Here is a 16,951-nt window from a genome sequence, read left to right on the forward strand (position 1 = left end):
TTGAGTCAAAAAGCATGAGTGCCTTGTGGCATATTGAACTTCCTGCTAGGATAAGGAGTTGTTGGTCTCTCCTACTGTTATGATGAGGTATGGCTCACATTGAGTCTGACCTCTTATATATTTTGTTACTTAAAGTTCCCCATGCACTGCATTTATTTTGTCTTCTATGAATAAGAAGCCCTTTTTAAGGAATCCTTTGATTGATCAGATTTGAATAACTTTTATCCTTGGTAGAAATCAGTTTTATTATTAACTACACTATATGTCTCTATCCTTATCAATTTTTTGTATCTCTATAAAAGCAAAGTTCACAGAAAGGGAATGGGTGTAAACCAGATAAATCCATCCTCAAACTGACTTTGACAGGCTGGGTGTGGTGGCTTATGCTTGTAATCCCAGCACTTTGGGAGGCTGAAGGAGGTGTATCACTTGAGGTCAGGAGTTTGAGACCAGCCTGGCCAACATGGGGAAACCCTATCTCTACTAGAAAAAAAAAAAGAAAGAAAAAAAATCAAACTGATCTTGAGGACTGAGAAATTCAGAAAGTTCCTCTGAACTTTGGCAAACTCTGGAAAAACTTTGCCTCAGGTCACTTATCAAAATCTTATGAGTGCTTTTCCCAGTCTGTCTTGTGAAATCTCTCCAAACCTTACTGTCTGTGAAAACTGCACATGTGTGAGGTTTGCACCTGGAGAAGGCCCAGCCAACAGGCCATGAGGGGCTGAGGCAGGAGGAACACAGCGGTACTTTCACCTAATGGTTCCTAGACTCTGCTGGACTTAGCTCAGTTTAAACCGAAGACCATTCCCCCTCTGACAGACTCTTTCTTTGTACATGTATTTGTACCATAACACAAATTCTTATATTTACTATCTTTCTAAATGGCTTAGTTTCACTAAAGATAATTTAGAATTATAATAGACATTTTCAAGGAGTTTTGATATGAACAAAAGTGTACATTTGAGAGGTGCCTTAGAACATAAAGGAATAAAATTCCAAACATCAAATGATCTGCATTGTTAATGTGTTTGAGGAAGTATCCAAAATTATTCAGACTTCAAAATTGTTCCCTTAAAAGATTCCTTTGTTGAGGCAAAAAAATACAAGTGAAATATTTAATCTCTTTTAGATTCCTTCAAACTTCAACACAAACGTAATGGCCTTTATCCTATTATTCTTCTTCTCCCAGCCTGTTTCTCCATCTCCTTCTGGCTTGTTCCCCCTTTCTTCTGGCTGTCCAGAAACCCCTAAAGTGCATTATCTTATAAAGTTAAGCCCCTGTCAGAACAGAAAAAAACTCTTATTGTTAATTTTAAGACTTCATCTCATTCTGAGCTAAAAGCCATTATTAAAATGTACCCAAAGCCTCACCGTGATAAAATTTGCAGACACATCAGTAATAGTTTTAGGAATATAAAACCCATACTTCTCAAATCGGTATCTATTACTTCATATGGTCAGATACAAAAGAACTGGATAAAAAGGCATAATACAAAGATCCCGAATTGCATAAGAAATCAGAGGGATTTTGCCAGCTATAGATTTTGAATGTCTTTTGGAAGCTATCCCCCAAATCATTCCTGTGAACATAGATTGGACTCTGATTCAGTCCCATAAGCAAACAAAGAGTCAGTTCATTAGGGAGTTCAAGGATAGGTTATTTGACACATTTTGACAGAATTCAGAAGTAAACACTGATTCAGATGAAGCCTCATTTTCTGCTCATTTTCTTGTGAATGACCTTAAGTCAGAAATAAAAGAGTTAAAACACAAGAAAAAGCAGAAACGGGAAACAGCCTACTGCCAGACCTCTAGCACCCTGTTGAACATTTTGAAAGGGACTTGGCACAAAATTCAAATAAGACTTAAATCAAATTCAGGCCCCTACAGATAAAACAATCAGATATTACCAATCATTAAACACTCCCTGAAAAGGGAGTTACTCGGTAAAGACATTTGCAGATACTGTAAATAGAAAGAACACTGACAAAAAAGTTAATACATTAAAAATAAAGGGAAAAAATGAAGGATGTAAGAATGGAAGTGCTTTAAAGGAAATCAAATGCCCAGTTTCTCATTTTACCCTTAAATTCACAAGGAGAAGTTTCTTATAATGTTAAAAGAACAACCTTTTGATTGATATAGGTATGATCATATTAGCCTTAAACTCTTCTATTCTTATTCAACATTCCCCTTGGAATAAACATACTATGCAGGTGGTGGGCATTTCTAATAACTCCTAAACATTCCTTATGTCCAGGTTTGGAACAGAAATACAGTCATTCCTCCTCTGTGATCCCACACCTGTTAATTTGATACTCTGAAAGTGGAGTTGCCAGATTAAATGATGTCCTGATTATTTCTTTCTTAAAATCCCTTAGGACGCCCTATTCATAGCTAGTTTGGATAATGACGTAGACTTACCAATACCTCTGCATCCAAATCAAGCCCAAATTGAAGATATCAAAGAGATGCCAGAATTTTTGTGGGGAAAACTTTGGTATTATCACAAACATTATTGGGGATACATCTATCCAGCTTCAGATTGACCTCTTTCTGCACTTACATAATACCGTCTTAAAACCACTAGCTATGCTTCAAAGAGAATAAAATACCTAGGAATCCAACTTACAAGGGATGTGAAGGACCTCTTCAAGGAGAACTACAAACCACTGCTCAACGAAATAAAAGAGGATACAAACAAATGGAAGAACACTCCATGCTCATGGATAGGAAGAATCAATATTATGAAAATGGCCATACTGCCCAAGGTAATTTATAGATTCAATGCCATCCCCATCAAGCTACCAATGACTTTCTTCACAGAATTGGATAAAAACTACTTTAAAGTTCATATGGAACCAAAAAAGGGCCCGCATTGCCAAGACAATCCTAAGCCAAAGAACAAAGCTGGAGGCATCATGCTACCTGACTTCAAACTATACTACAAGGCTACAGTAACCAAAACAGCATGGTACTGGTGCCAAAATAGAGATATAGACCAATGGAACAGAACAGAGCCCTCAGAAATAATACCACACATCTACAACCATGTGATCTTTGACAAACCTGACAAAAACAAGAAATGGGGAAAGGATTCCCTATTTAATAAATGGTGCTGGGAAAACTGGCTAGCCATATGTAGAAAGCGGAAACTGGATCCCTTCCTTACACCTTGTACAAAAATTAATTCAATATGGATTAAAGACTTACATGTTAGACCTAAAACCATAAAAACCCTAGAAGAAAACCTAGGCAATACCATTCAGGACATAGGCATGGGCAAGGACTTCATGTCTAAAACACCAAAAGCAATGGCAACAAAAGCCAAAATTGACAAATGGGATCTAATTAAACTAAAGAGCTTCTGCACAGCAAAAGAAACTACCATCAGAGTGAACAGGCAACCTACAGAATGGGAGAAAATTTTTGCAATCTACTCATCTGACAAAGGGCTAATATCCAGAATCTACAAAGAACTCAAACAAATTTACAAGAAAAAAACAAACAACCCCATCAAAAAGTGGGCAAAAGATATGAACAGACACTTCTCAAAAGAAGACATTTATGTAGCCAACAGACACATGAAAAAATGCTCATCATCACTGGCCATCAGAGAAATGCAAATCAAAACCACAATGAGATACCATCTCACACCAGTTAGAATGGCGATCATTAAAGTCAGGAAACAACAGGTGCTGGAGAGGATGTGGAGAAATAGGAACACTTTTACACTGTTGGCAGGACCATAAACTAGTTCAACCATTGTGGAAGTCAGTGTGGCGATTCCTCAAGGATCTAGAACTAGAAATACCATTTGACCCAGCCATCCCATTACTGGGTATATACCCAAAGGACTATAAATCATGCTGCTATAAAGACACATGCACACGTATGTTTATTGTGGCACTATTCACAATAGCAAAGACTTGGAACCAACCTAAATGTCCAACAATGATAGACTGGATTAAGAAAATGTGGCATATATACACCATGGAATACTATGCAGCCATAGAAAAGGATGAGTTCATGTCCTTTGTAGGGACATGGATGAAGCTGGAAACCATCATTCTCAGCAAACTATCACAAGAACAAAAAACCAAACACCGCATGTTCTCACTCATAGGTGGGAATTGAACAATGAGAACACTTAGACACAGGAAGAGGAACATCACACACTGGGGCCTGTCGTGGGGTGGGGGAAGGGGGGAGGGATAGCATTATGAGATATACCTAATGTAAATGACGAACCAATGGGTGCAGCACATCAACATGCCACATGTATACATATGTAACAAACCTGCACATTGGGCACATGTACCCTAGAACTTAAAGTATAATAATAATAACAATAATAATAAAAAGAAAAAAATAAAATGAATTTTGGCCAAAAAGAAAACCACTAGCTAATGACTAAAATTGACATTTATCTATTTAAAAAAAGAATACCTAAAAACCCCATTGTGTAGGGATACAGATTCATTCAGGACCTTAGGTCCGTAAATTCTCTGTGGTAGCAAATTTGAATTCTATTTTATCTTTGTGCATCCTAAGGCTACATGTTTTACAGTTTTAGATCTGTATTTTGTTTTCTTTAGTGTCTCCTTGGATCAAAATAATCTATACTTAACTGTCTTCTGGAAATATCCAACGATACACCTTCTGCTATTATGCCTTAGAGTTTACGAAGGCACCATCACACTTTTCACAAGTCTTCAACCTGGATCTAAATAATTTCAAATTTCTGTGTAATTCTACTCGTATCATACTGGTGAGGATTTGAGGCAGAAAATATATTTCAGAAGATATGAAATCAGACTGTGAATTTGAAGTTTCAAACAGTTCAAAGCGCTTTTATGTTATGCTGGTCCATCAGCAGACATATTCCTGAAGTACATAGGTAATGAAAGTACATATAACTTATTCATACACTATTTATGTATTATTCATTATTATATATAATGTATTTATTATGCATTACAAGTATAAAAAACTAGCTACTAGACTTTACAGAAACATTTTGTGCTGTAAACTCCCATGATGATATTTAGTAGTTTTCAAAACTCCCATATTAGTTATCCAAGTTTCCAATAAACTATATTAACCCCAAATTCTGAGTCATTGAGTAGCATACAAAATTGAATTGTTACATACCCATAATATTGTCATTTAGAAAATTCTACCTAATAAAGATAATTATACACTAACGCACAAAGAAGGCTTATGGAGAAAAACTTGTGTTTTTTCCTCCCAAGCTAATTAATCCTTTTATGAACTTATTTCTGGTAAAAGAAAGGGTCTATTACTAATGCAGAATTTCAAAAGTAATTGAGATGATAACATTAGAGTAAAATAGTCTCCTTGGGAAACTTAGTAAGATTTCTGATTTATCTAATATTTTTCAGTTTCAGGTGAAAATCTCTTTGATAAGTAAATGAACCAATGGATAATCTATATAGATTCACACTAATTTAAGGCTTATGGGTTTCTCATCAAGGGATTGTAAATATGCTATTTTGTGATTCATTATATGACAAATATAAAATAAATCACCAATGTTGCCTAGGCAAAAATATACCGAATAAAGGTAACATAGAAAAAAATGATAGTAATACCTAAAGCAAACAGAGCACTAGTCTACACCGTACTAGGAGCTAAGCTTTCCCTAATGTGAAGGTGTGACCACTAGCTCTTCAGCTAGTGAGAGGCTATATCCTTATTCTCACTAATTACAGCCCCAACTGGGTATTTTCATATGTGTATTTGATAATCTCAGAATTGAGTTCACATGAATTAAAAAAATTAATCACTTCTCTACAGATACTCCTATCACAGTCATCTGTAACTCTTCATGAAATGGCTCAGTCAAGCCATCCTGATAAAAGGAAGCACCACATTTACACATCACTTTAATTAGTAGAGTTCAAAGGGCTGTGTAAACATTATCTAATTAAACTTCACAACAATTCAGTGAAGCAAGAAAAGGTTTACCCATTATCCTCATTCACAGAAGAAAGATTTTGAGGTGCTGAGAGGCTAAATGATTTCTTAGTTTCACAATGATGAGTCAGAGGTAAGGCTGGGAACAAAACCAGAACTCTAACTCAGATATAAAAGGAACACCATGGAAATGCTTACTCAGGGGGATCACTTCTTCAGCTGGAAATTGTCCTACTACATAAATAAAGATAATAATTAGAATGGAATTTGTGTGAATGTATGCTTCTTTCTAGATTAGAAAAACTTTCTTCAGCATTATTTGTTTTGCAGACAGTAATATAATGGCTAAATGCATCCTAGCTAAATAGAGCCTACATTAGTAACACAAAAACCTCAGTGTCTTCTCCCAGATATCCTCCTGTTATTTCTAGAAAGCCTCAAGAAGTGTTTACAACCCAGTGAGTCAGTGGCAGTGACCACAGAACATTTCCTCTTCTTTTTCTTTTCTCTGGCTTCTTTGGTTCCTATCTGAACAGATATGCCTATGATGCCTGTCAAGAGAATAATATTCATGCCAAGGACAATATCTGAATGCCCCCAAAGCTTCTACTCCTTGTGGTACCAGGATGGTGCTAGGTTCCTTACAGATCTCAGGGCTAGTAGGGCCCTGCTCTGTGCCATATTTGATCATCTAGGGCTTTGGAATCCTTTTATATTCAGAAATTCATAGGATCATTCAAGCAGTTCCATCACCTTCTTCCTTGGATATTTCTCCAAAGTCAGTGGACCTGTGGGGTCCAAATGTGTGCTTCTCTTTTCTTCCTCCCATCAATCAAACCTTATTCTCCGAGGGCACCTGTAATCCCAGCACTTTAAGAGGCCAAGGTGGGAGGATCACTAGAGCCCAGGAGCTCAAAACCAGACTGGGCAACATAGGGAAATCTTGTCGCTACAAACAACAACAAACAAACAAGCAAACAAAGAAAGTTGGACACGGTGGTGCATGGCTGTGGTCCCAGCTACTTGGAAGGCTGAGGTGGGAAGATTGCTTAGGCCAGGGTGGTAGGGGTGGGGGGTGGGTTGAGGCTACAGTGAGCCACGATGGCGCCACCAGCCTAGGCAACAAAGTGATAAGCTGTCGAAAGAAAGGAAAGAAGGAAGGAAGGAAGGAAGGAAGGAAGGAAGGAAGGAAGGAAGGAAGGAAGGAAGGAAAAAGAAAGAAAGGAAGGAAAGAAAGAGAGAGAGAAAGAAAGAGAGAAAGAGAAAGAGAAAGAAAGAAAGGAAAGGAAGGAAGGAAGGAGGGAAGGAAGAAAGAAAGAAAGAAAAGAAAGAAGAAAGAAAGAAGGAAAGAAAGAAAGAAAGAGAGAAAGAAAGAAAGAAAGAGAGAAAGAAAGAAAGAAAGAAAGAAAGAAAGAAAGAAAGAAAGAAAGAAAGAAAGAAAAGAGAAAGAAAAGAAAAGAGAAGTATTTCCTGCAAACAGACACCAGTGCATTTGGGGAATGAGGAAAGCCTGCAGGCCAGTGGGGACAACAGGCAAGGGTCTATATTACCAACTGCCATGTTATTCACATAGTATTAAAGTCGAATGGAATGGGTTTCAAACATTTTAGAACCATTTATTTAAAGGAAAATTGTTTACCAAGCTCAGTATGTAAAAGCGTCAAGCAAGGAGAGATATATTAGTTGAAAAGAGGTAGAGGGGAGCTCTGCTACCAGCCAAATCCCTTTAGGTTCCTCAGAGCTCAACTTGAAAAACCAATTAGTCCAATTTCTTTCTTTTAAAGATGTACCTCCTGAAGGCCAGATTGTCTAGATAATAATACAAAGAAATGAGGCCTGATATTTAGAAAACAAATTACTTTTTTACAATCCCTAGTATTCCCTTCTTATGCAGTCTTAGATTTTCCCTTCTCCTACAACCTTTAAGCATTCTAGCAGCAGCTAAGGCATTCAGTGCTGATTGTCTCAGAAAAGTGATAGAGACAGGAAAGAGAAGTGGAGACCTTACTTCTTGGCTTCAAGATTTCAAAAGCCTAGCACTTTAGAAGAACAGAGACTGAAACAAGAAAATGGAAGGGTTGATTTATAAAAGTCAGGAGAGTTGGAGAAGTGGTGAGAGCTTAGACTTCAGAGGTTCCCAGGGAGATGTTGCTAGTCAATGCTCCCTGGGCTGTGTCTTGGAGAACTGGCAAAATCCCTAGTTTTGGTTTTAGAAATCCAAAAACAAAAATATACTTTTCCTATAGCCTGTGTAGTGGTTGGAAAGGTGGTATGGTCCCAAATAATTAAATAGATGGAAGGATGGCTAAAGCAGATGCCTTAGACACTGTCTTAGCGTTTCCTGTGTACCTAAGGATGACAGGGTAATAGAGAGATTAAAGCAATTGGGCAAAAAGGGGCACTTCTGCAAGTGCATGTGTAGGCAGTTGGACAAGGACCAAATCAGATGATGACTAGCTCATTTGATGGGAGTTTAGAAACATAATAGTGAAAACTAAATGCCCCTACCATGTCTTGATACTTATATGAAACCTCTGGAACAACAGAAGAGTCCACACAGATGAAGCTTGAGTTTCTGCTGTGTTCCAGTAACTTTCAATGGTTTTAATGAAAAAGTCAATAAAGTTTGAGAGAGGGGTGTTTAATGGATGTATACAGATACAATGGTCTGAATCACTGGTTACCAAATTACTGAACTGTTCTAAAAATTAAATCAGATCTACAAATATCAGAATCTAACACATAAATAATTGACTTCAACATATTTAAAGTAATTTGAAAGAAAAATTAAATGGTGCTTTGTTTGTTAAAAGAAAAAAAGTAATGACATCTCCACATCTGCAAATTAGGCAAACTGCATTTCTTCTTCACCCATCATACAAAGTATTGCTCTCGAAATCTTGCTGGACAACTGTTGATATAGAAAATATTAAGCTTGGCAAATCACATGATATACCAAAGTACTATTTTACAATGTATTTTAATATTATTCATGACAAAAATAGTATCCGTGACAAAAATACTAGCCATGGCAATTTTAAGTGCTTGTCTGGGTATCTTTGTTCCTTGGCTAAAATCTAAAGCTCAAGTTCAGATTTTAGGTTTTCCAGCTTAATAACTCAATAACCTTGGACAAGTGTCCATGTAATCCTGTTTCCTTCCCTGTATAATTGGGATAATAGCAGTCCTTCATTAAGACTCGATACAGAAGTAAATGAATAATGTATATAAAGTGTTTGGCACATTGCCTGGCACATCAAAAATATAGCCAATCCATATTCAGAGTATGCCACAGTTATTCACACATTATTAAGAGGCCTTGCACGTTTCCACTTGCCCTCTGCCATTTCTGCCATGGCCATGACAAGGTCATATCTGGGCCTGTATGCTGGTCTCTGGATAAGGATGAGACACGTGTGGAACAGCTACAGTGCATCATACAAACCCACATTAGAGTAGAGCCCTGGCAGACTTGCAGACACATAAATAAGCCAGCTGAATTACAAACAAATAAATGAATCAATCTGAGATTAGCTGAGCTCAGCCTAGTGCGTCAATCCCCCACCAAACCATAGACTTGTGGGTTAGAATAATGATGACTATTGTTTAAGCCACTGAGTTTTGACATGATTTCTTCCACAGCAATAGCATGAAGTAAAAAAAAAATTCTTACTATCAGTTATAACTAAAACACTTGAAATATGGGTTATAAATAGATATATACTCTATCTATTGTACTGTGTTACACATGTGCAGTAAATTCATTTTCCAATAGATCCTAACATCTCCACATGTAATAATATGGAAGGTTTCTTATTACTACTTCAAATCACTACACACAAGAACTTCTCATTCATAACCCCAAATAAATCAATTTACTTTTTATTTCCAGAAAATTAAATAACATATTAAGGTATAGAAACAAATAACACAGAAAGTAGTAAAAAAAAAAGAAATCCATTAATATTAACACTGTTGAAACTCAACCAGTAATAAGCACTTTGGAATATTTACTTCAAGTCTTTTTTTTTAAGTTTGTACTTAAAAATATTAAAACAATTGAACTATAAATTCATTGCCCTTTAAAATATTAGAATAACAGATATAGATAAAGCATCTCTCAAACTTAATCCTCATTCTTATCTCTTACTAAGTGGATATATATTCTAACACTCTAATTTTTTCTCATTCCTTTATCTATATTATGCATCCATGAAATATAATATACATATGAAATATTGAGATGTTTTTAAGGCATGGGAATGGAATAAGGGAGAAGCACACACTAGATGTAAGGTACTTGGAACAGTCTAGTTCTTGGGTTGGAGGGGTTGAGTACATAGGTATTCATAATTATGTCATTATGTTGACCATATATTCTGTAAGCTTGCTAATTTATAATTTTAGTAGGTTTTTTTGTAGATTACATTAGATTTTCTACATAGATAATCATGTCTGAAGACAAAGACAGTTTTGCTTCCTCCTTCCTAGTCTGTATACATTATATTACTTTTCTTTACCTGATGGTACAGAACAGGACTGCCAATACAATGTTGATAGATGTGGTGGGAAGGAAAATCTTTGTTTTGTTCCTGATCTTAGGGGGAAGCATTCATTCTTTCACCATTAAGTATGATGTTAACTGTAAGGTTTTCACAGATGCTCTTCATCAGGTTGGGAAGTCCCCTTCTATTCCCAGTTTGCTGAGAATTCTTTTATCAGGAATGGATGATAGATCTTGTCAAATGTGATTTCTGAGATTATCAAGGTATTTTATTTTTGTTTGTTTTAGTTTGCTAATATGGTAAATTACATGGACAGATTTTCAAAGGTTAGACTAATCTTAGATTTCTGGGATAAACCTTATTTGGTCATGATGTATTGCCTTTTTAATATACTGAATTATGCAGGCAAGAGAAAGAAAGGCATCTCAATAGGAAGACAGGAAGTCAAACTATCCCTGTTTGCAGATGACATGATCATGTATTTAGAAAGTCCCATAGTCTCAGCCAGAAAGCTTATTAAGCTGATAAACAACTTCCTCAAAGTCTCAAAATACAAAATTAATATGCAAAAATCACTAGCATTGGTATATAACAACACCAGTCAAGAGCCAAATCAGGAATGAACTCCCATTCACAATTACCACAAAAAGAATAAAATATAATACCTCAGAATACAGCTAATTAGGAGGTGAAAGATCTCTACAAGGAGAACTACTAATCGTTGCTCAAAGAAATCAGAGATAGTACAAGGAGGAACTGGTACCATTCCTTCTGAAACTATTCCAATCAATAGAAAAAGAGGGAATCCTCCCTAACATATTTTATGAGGCCAGCATCATCCTGATACCAAAGCCTGGCAGAGACACAACCAAAAAAGAGAATTTCAGACCAATATCCTTGATGAACATTGATGCAAAACTCCTCAACAAAATACTGGCAAACCGAATCCAGCAGCACATCAAAAAGCTTATCCACCATGATCAAGTGGGCTTCATCTCTGGGATGTAGGCCTGCTTCAACATATGCAAATCAATAAATGTAATCCAGCATATAAACAGAACCAAAGACAAAAACCACATGATTACCTCAATAGATGCAGAAAAGGCCTTTGACAAAATTCAACAACCCTTCATGCTAAAAACTCTCAATAAATTAGGTATTGATGGGACGTATCTCAAAATAATAAGAGCTATCTATGACAAACCCACAGCCAATATCATACTGAATGGGCAAAAACTGGAAGCATTCCCTTTGAAAACTGGCACAAGACAGGGATGCCCTCTCTCACCACTCCTATTCAACATAGTGTTGGAAGTTCTGGCCAGGGCAAACAGGCAGGAGAAGGAAATAAAGGGTATTCAATTAGGAAAAGAGGAAGTCAAACTGTCCTTGTTTGCAGATGACATGATTGTATATCTGGAAAACCCCATTGTCTCAGCCCAAAATCTCCTCAAGCTGATAAGCAATGTCAGCAAAGTCTCAGGATACAAAATCAATGTACAAAAATCACAAGCATTCTTGTACACCAATCACAGACAGAGAGCCAAATCATGAGTGAACTCCCATTCACAATTGCTTCAAAGAGAATAAAATACCTAGGAATACAACTTCCAAGGGACGTGAAGGACCTCTTCAAGGAGAACTACAAACCACTGCTCAATGAAATAAAAGGGGATACAAACAAATGGAAGAACATTCCATGCTCATGGGTTGGAAGAATCAATATCGTGAAAATGGCCATATTGCCCAAGGTAATTTATAGATTCAGTGCCATCCCCATCAAGCTACCAATGACTTTCTTCACAGAATTGGAAAAAACTACTTTAAAGTTCATATGGAACCAAAAAAGAGCCTGCATCGCCAAGTCAATCCTAAGCCAAAAGAACAAAGCTGGAGCCATAATGCTACCTGACTTCAAATGATACTACAAGGCTACAGTAACCAAAACAGCATGGTACTGGTACCAAAACAGAGACATAGATCAATGGAACAGAACAGAGCCCTCAGAAATAATGCCACATATCTACAACTATCTGATCTTTGACAAACCTGACAAAAACAAGCAATGGGGAAAGGATTCCCTATTTAATAAATGGTGCTGGGAAAACTGGCTAGCCATATGTAGAAAGCTGAAACTGGATCCCTTCCTTACACCTTGTACAAAAATTAATTCAATATGGATTAAAGACTTACATGTTAGACCTAAAACCATAAAAATCCTAGAATAAAACCTAGGCATTACCATTCAGGACATAGGCATGGGCAAGGCTTCATGTCTAAAACACCAAAAGCAATGGCAACAAAAGCCAAAATTGACAAATGGGATCTAATTAAACTAAAGAGCTTCTGCACAGCAAAAGAAATTACCATCAGAGTGAACAGGCAACCTACACAATGGGAGAAAATTTTCGCAACCTACTCATCTGACAAAGGGCTAATATCCAGAATCTACAATGAACTCAAACAAATTTACAAGAAAAAAACAACCCCATCAAAAAGTGGGTGAAGGACATGAACAGACACTTCTCAAAAGAAGACATTTATGCAGCCAAAAAACACATGAAAAAATGCTCATCATCACTGGCCATCAGAGAAATGTAAATCAAAACCACAATGAGATACCATCTGACACCAGTTAGAATGGCGATCATTAAAAAGTCAGGAAACACAGGTGCTGGAGAGGATGTGGAGAAATAGGAACACTTTTACACTGTTGGTGGGACTGTAAACTAGTTCAACCATTGTGGAAGTCAGTGTGGTGATTTCTCAGGGATCTAGAACTAGAAATATCATTTGACCCAGCCATCCCATTACTGGGTATATACCCAAAGGACTATAAATCATGCTGCTATAAAGACACATGCACACGTATGTTTATTGTGGCACTATTCACAATAGCAAAGACTTGGAACCAACCCAAATGTCCAACAACGATAGACTGGATTAAGAAAATGTGGCACATATACACCATGGAATACTATGCAGCCATAAAAAATGATGAGTTCATGTCCTTTGTAGGGACATGGATGAAACTGGAAACCATCATTCTCAGTAAACTATTGCAAGGACAAAAAACCAAACACCGCATGTTCTCACTCATAGGTGGGAATTGAACAATGAGAACACATGGACACTGGAAGGAGAACATCACAATCTGGGGACTGTTGTGGGGTGGGGGTAGAGGGGAGGGACAGCATTAGGAGATATACCTAATGATAAATGACGAGTTAATGGGTGCAGCACACCAACATGGCAAATGGATACATATGTAACAAACCAGCACATTGTGCACATGTACCCTAAAACTTAAAGTATAATAATAATAAAAAAAAGAAATCAGAGATGACACAAACAAATGGAAAAACATACCATGTTCATGGATAGAAAGAATCAATATCATTAAAATGGCCATAATGCCCAAAGCAATCTATAGATTCAATTTATAGATTCGAGAATGTTGACATTCTTACAGAACTAGAGAGAACAATTGTAAAATTCATATGGAACCAAAAAAGAGCTCAAATAGCCAAGGCAATCCTAAGCAAAAAGAACAAAACTGGAGGCATCACGCTACCTGACTTCAAATTATATTTACAGGGTTACATTAACCAAAACAACATGGTACTGGTACAAAAACAGACACACACCAATGGAACAGAATAGAGAACCTAGAAATAAGACAGCACGTACACATAAATATACATATATATGTATACATACATATACACATATGTATATAGGATTACATTTAGATCAAAATTTTGAAACTACTTAGGTGTAACTGACATAAGAAAAAGCTGTCCATATTTAATGTAAACTGGTGAGATGAGAGATAAGTACACACTCTATTCCTCTATTGGTGAACGTTTTAGCTGCTTTCAATTATTTACTATCACCAACAAGCTGTAATAAACATTTCTGAATATACAGCTCAGGTTTCTTTAGACACCTAGAAAAATAATGAAATCTCTAGGTCATATGAAGTGCACATTTTCAGATTTCATAACGTTGTCAAATCACCTTCTTCAGGGACTATAATAAAGCATATGCAAGTCTGTGCTTCCCTGGGTCCTTGCCAACATTTGATATCATCAAGCTTTTCATTTTTTGCCAATCTGATGTGTGCAAACAGGGTCTCATTTTGTTTTAATTTGCAGTTGTCTGATTATTAGTGACAGTGAGCAATTTTTATATGTGTATTAGCCATTTAAATATCCTTTCCTATAAATTGTTCTTTTAAAAGTTAGGTTTTTGTATTTTCAACCACATATTTAAAAACATATTTATATATGCTGGATACTAATTCTTTGTTATGTATATAATGCAAATATTTTCTCCCAATAAAATGCTAAAATTTTAACTCTAACAGGCATTTGTTCTATAGATTTTAGGAATTATATGTATATATGTCCAGGTTTTCTGTTTATTTTTACTCGCATATTTGCCTGTGTATTTGTGTGTATCTTTTCTAAGAAAATCTTACCTGCTCTAAATTTATGACCAAGTTCTATTAAGTTCTCCAACAAGTTTTATTTTTGTTGTTTTTAATTTATGTTCTTTATCTCATCTGAAATAGGTTTGTATGTATGGGGTAAGGTAGGAATTTAACTAAATTTTTTTCCTAAATAGGAAGTCAAATGTTTTAATACTATTGATTGAAGTATTTAGTTTTTCCCCAGTGTTTAATGACACTAACCTATTTACATAGATTCATACATATGAATGTGTTTCTGTTTTTTCATCCTTTCTCATTAATATATTTGTATTTTCTTATATCTATGCTTTAATTTTAATTACCAGTTCTTTATGATTTGAGACAGAATAAAATACTACTCTGTTCATAATAATTAACATTTGTTGAGACAGTCAGCGTTCTAAGTGCTTTACAAGTATTATCTCTATTTGACCTTAGAACAATATATGATGTAGATGTTATTATCCCCACTTTGGAGGTAAGGAAACTGAGGAACAGAGAGCTTGAGTAACTTACAACTTAGGTAGCAAGCTCACACAACTTGCAAGTGGGAAAGCTAAGAAGCAGAAGAAAAAAAATCTTCTTATGCTTTTTCTTCCAATTAATCTTTATTCTTATAAATATGTGGATGCTAATAATAATTACAAGTTGCTAGGCATAATTTTGAACTATTTCAAATAAATCATGACATATGGTCACATTATTTATAAGATAATGCTTTTCTGGAATAAATCTTCCTACTCTTGTGTAAAATCATGAGCCTTGGGATGGTATGGAATTTATTGCTTTATTTGGTAATAATAGCATTCTTATGTGAATAAATTCTCCCACGCAAAAACATGGGTTAGAGCTCTACTTGCTCAGACTTTTCCCTTTGATTATATATTTGAAATTTTCTTTCTATGTTCTTGTTTCTGTTTAGTTTTATTCCAACGAATTTTATAGTTTTATTACTACTGTGAGTGGAATATATTTTCTATTACATTTTCTAATTATATATTATTGATATCTGTATATACTACTATATTTATGTTGTTATTGTATTCAGCAATGTTGCTGAACTTTCTCATTAGTTCTAATATATATTTTTTTTTTTATTATACTTTAGGGTTTTAGGGTACATGTGCACAATGTGCAGGTTTGTTACATATGTATCCATGTGCCATGTTGATTTCCTGCACCCATTAACTCGTCATTTAGCATTAGGTGTATCTCCTAATGCTGTCCCTCCCCCCTCCCCCCACCCCACAACAGTCCCCGGAGCGTGATGTTCCCCTTCCTGTGTCCATGAGTTCTCATTGTTCAATTCCCACCTATGAGTGAGAACATGCGGTGTTTGGTTTTTTGTCCTTGCGATAGCTTACTGAGAATGATGGTTTCCAGTTTCATCCATGTCCCTACAAAGGACACGAACTCATCATTTTTTATGGCTGCATAGTATTCCATGGTGTATATGTGCCACATTTTCTTAATCCAGTCTATCGTTGTTGGACATTTGGGTTGGTTCCAACTCTTTGCTATTGTGAATAGTGCAAAGGACTATAAATCATGCTGCTATAAAGTTCTAATATTTTATCAGTTGATTACCTTGAGCTTTATGGATAAACTATCATACCTTCAAAGAACACCACCTCGTCTCCTCTTACAAGTCTTTGTCTCCTAACTCATGTCTGTCAACTTGTTGTATTAGCCAGGAACACCAATAATACAATGCTGGAAAATATAAGTAATAGTTGTTATCTTTGTCCCACCTTTATATAAATGGGAATAATTCTAATGTTTTACAACAGAGTATATATATTTTTCTATTTATTTTCAGTTGATATCCTTTATTAGATTTTTTAAAAGCACCAAATATTGATAGCTTGAAATGAGATTTTTAAAAATTGTTTCTTTGTTTTTTTTTTAAAAAAAAAACACAGATGGGTATACACTTTTAATAACTGCTTTTTTCTGCATTTATGGAAGGTTATGAGTAATATTTTTAAAATTTTGAATTCTTGTTTTGTATTCTTTTCACACACTATGGTTT

General features: G+C 35.8%; 1 protein-coding gene across 5 annotated transcripts in view; it reads right to left on the minus strand.

The window, feature by feature from the left end:
* The window catches only part of MTHFD2L (methylenetetrahydrofolate dehydrogenase (NADP+ dependent) 2 like), a 147,050-nt gene that overhangs the window by 32,343 nt on the left and 97,756 nt on the right, over window positions 1-16,951 (minus strand). Inside the window, exon 7 of one of the 5 annotated variants that reach the window (XM_063611182.1) lies at window positions 16,535-16,632. The exons of the other annotated variants lie outside the window; for them this stretch is intronic. Coding sequence (XP_063467252.1) covers window positions 16,562-16,632 — 71 coding nt within the window. The 3' untranslated portion in view covers window positions 16,535-16,561. The remainder of the gene's footprint in view (window positions 1-16,534; window positions 16,633-16,951) is intronic. 5 annotated transcript variants of the gene reach the window in all.

Source organism: Symphalangus syndactylus, chromosome 10, assembly GCF_028878055.3.
Source record: "Symphalangus syndactylus isolate Jambi chromosome 10, NHGRI_mSymSyn1-v2.1_pri, whole genome shotgun sequence".
Classification (NCBI taxonomy): Eukaryota; Metazoa; Chordata; class Mammalia; order Primates; family Hylobatidae; genus Symphalangus; species Symphalangus syndactylus.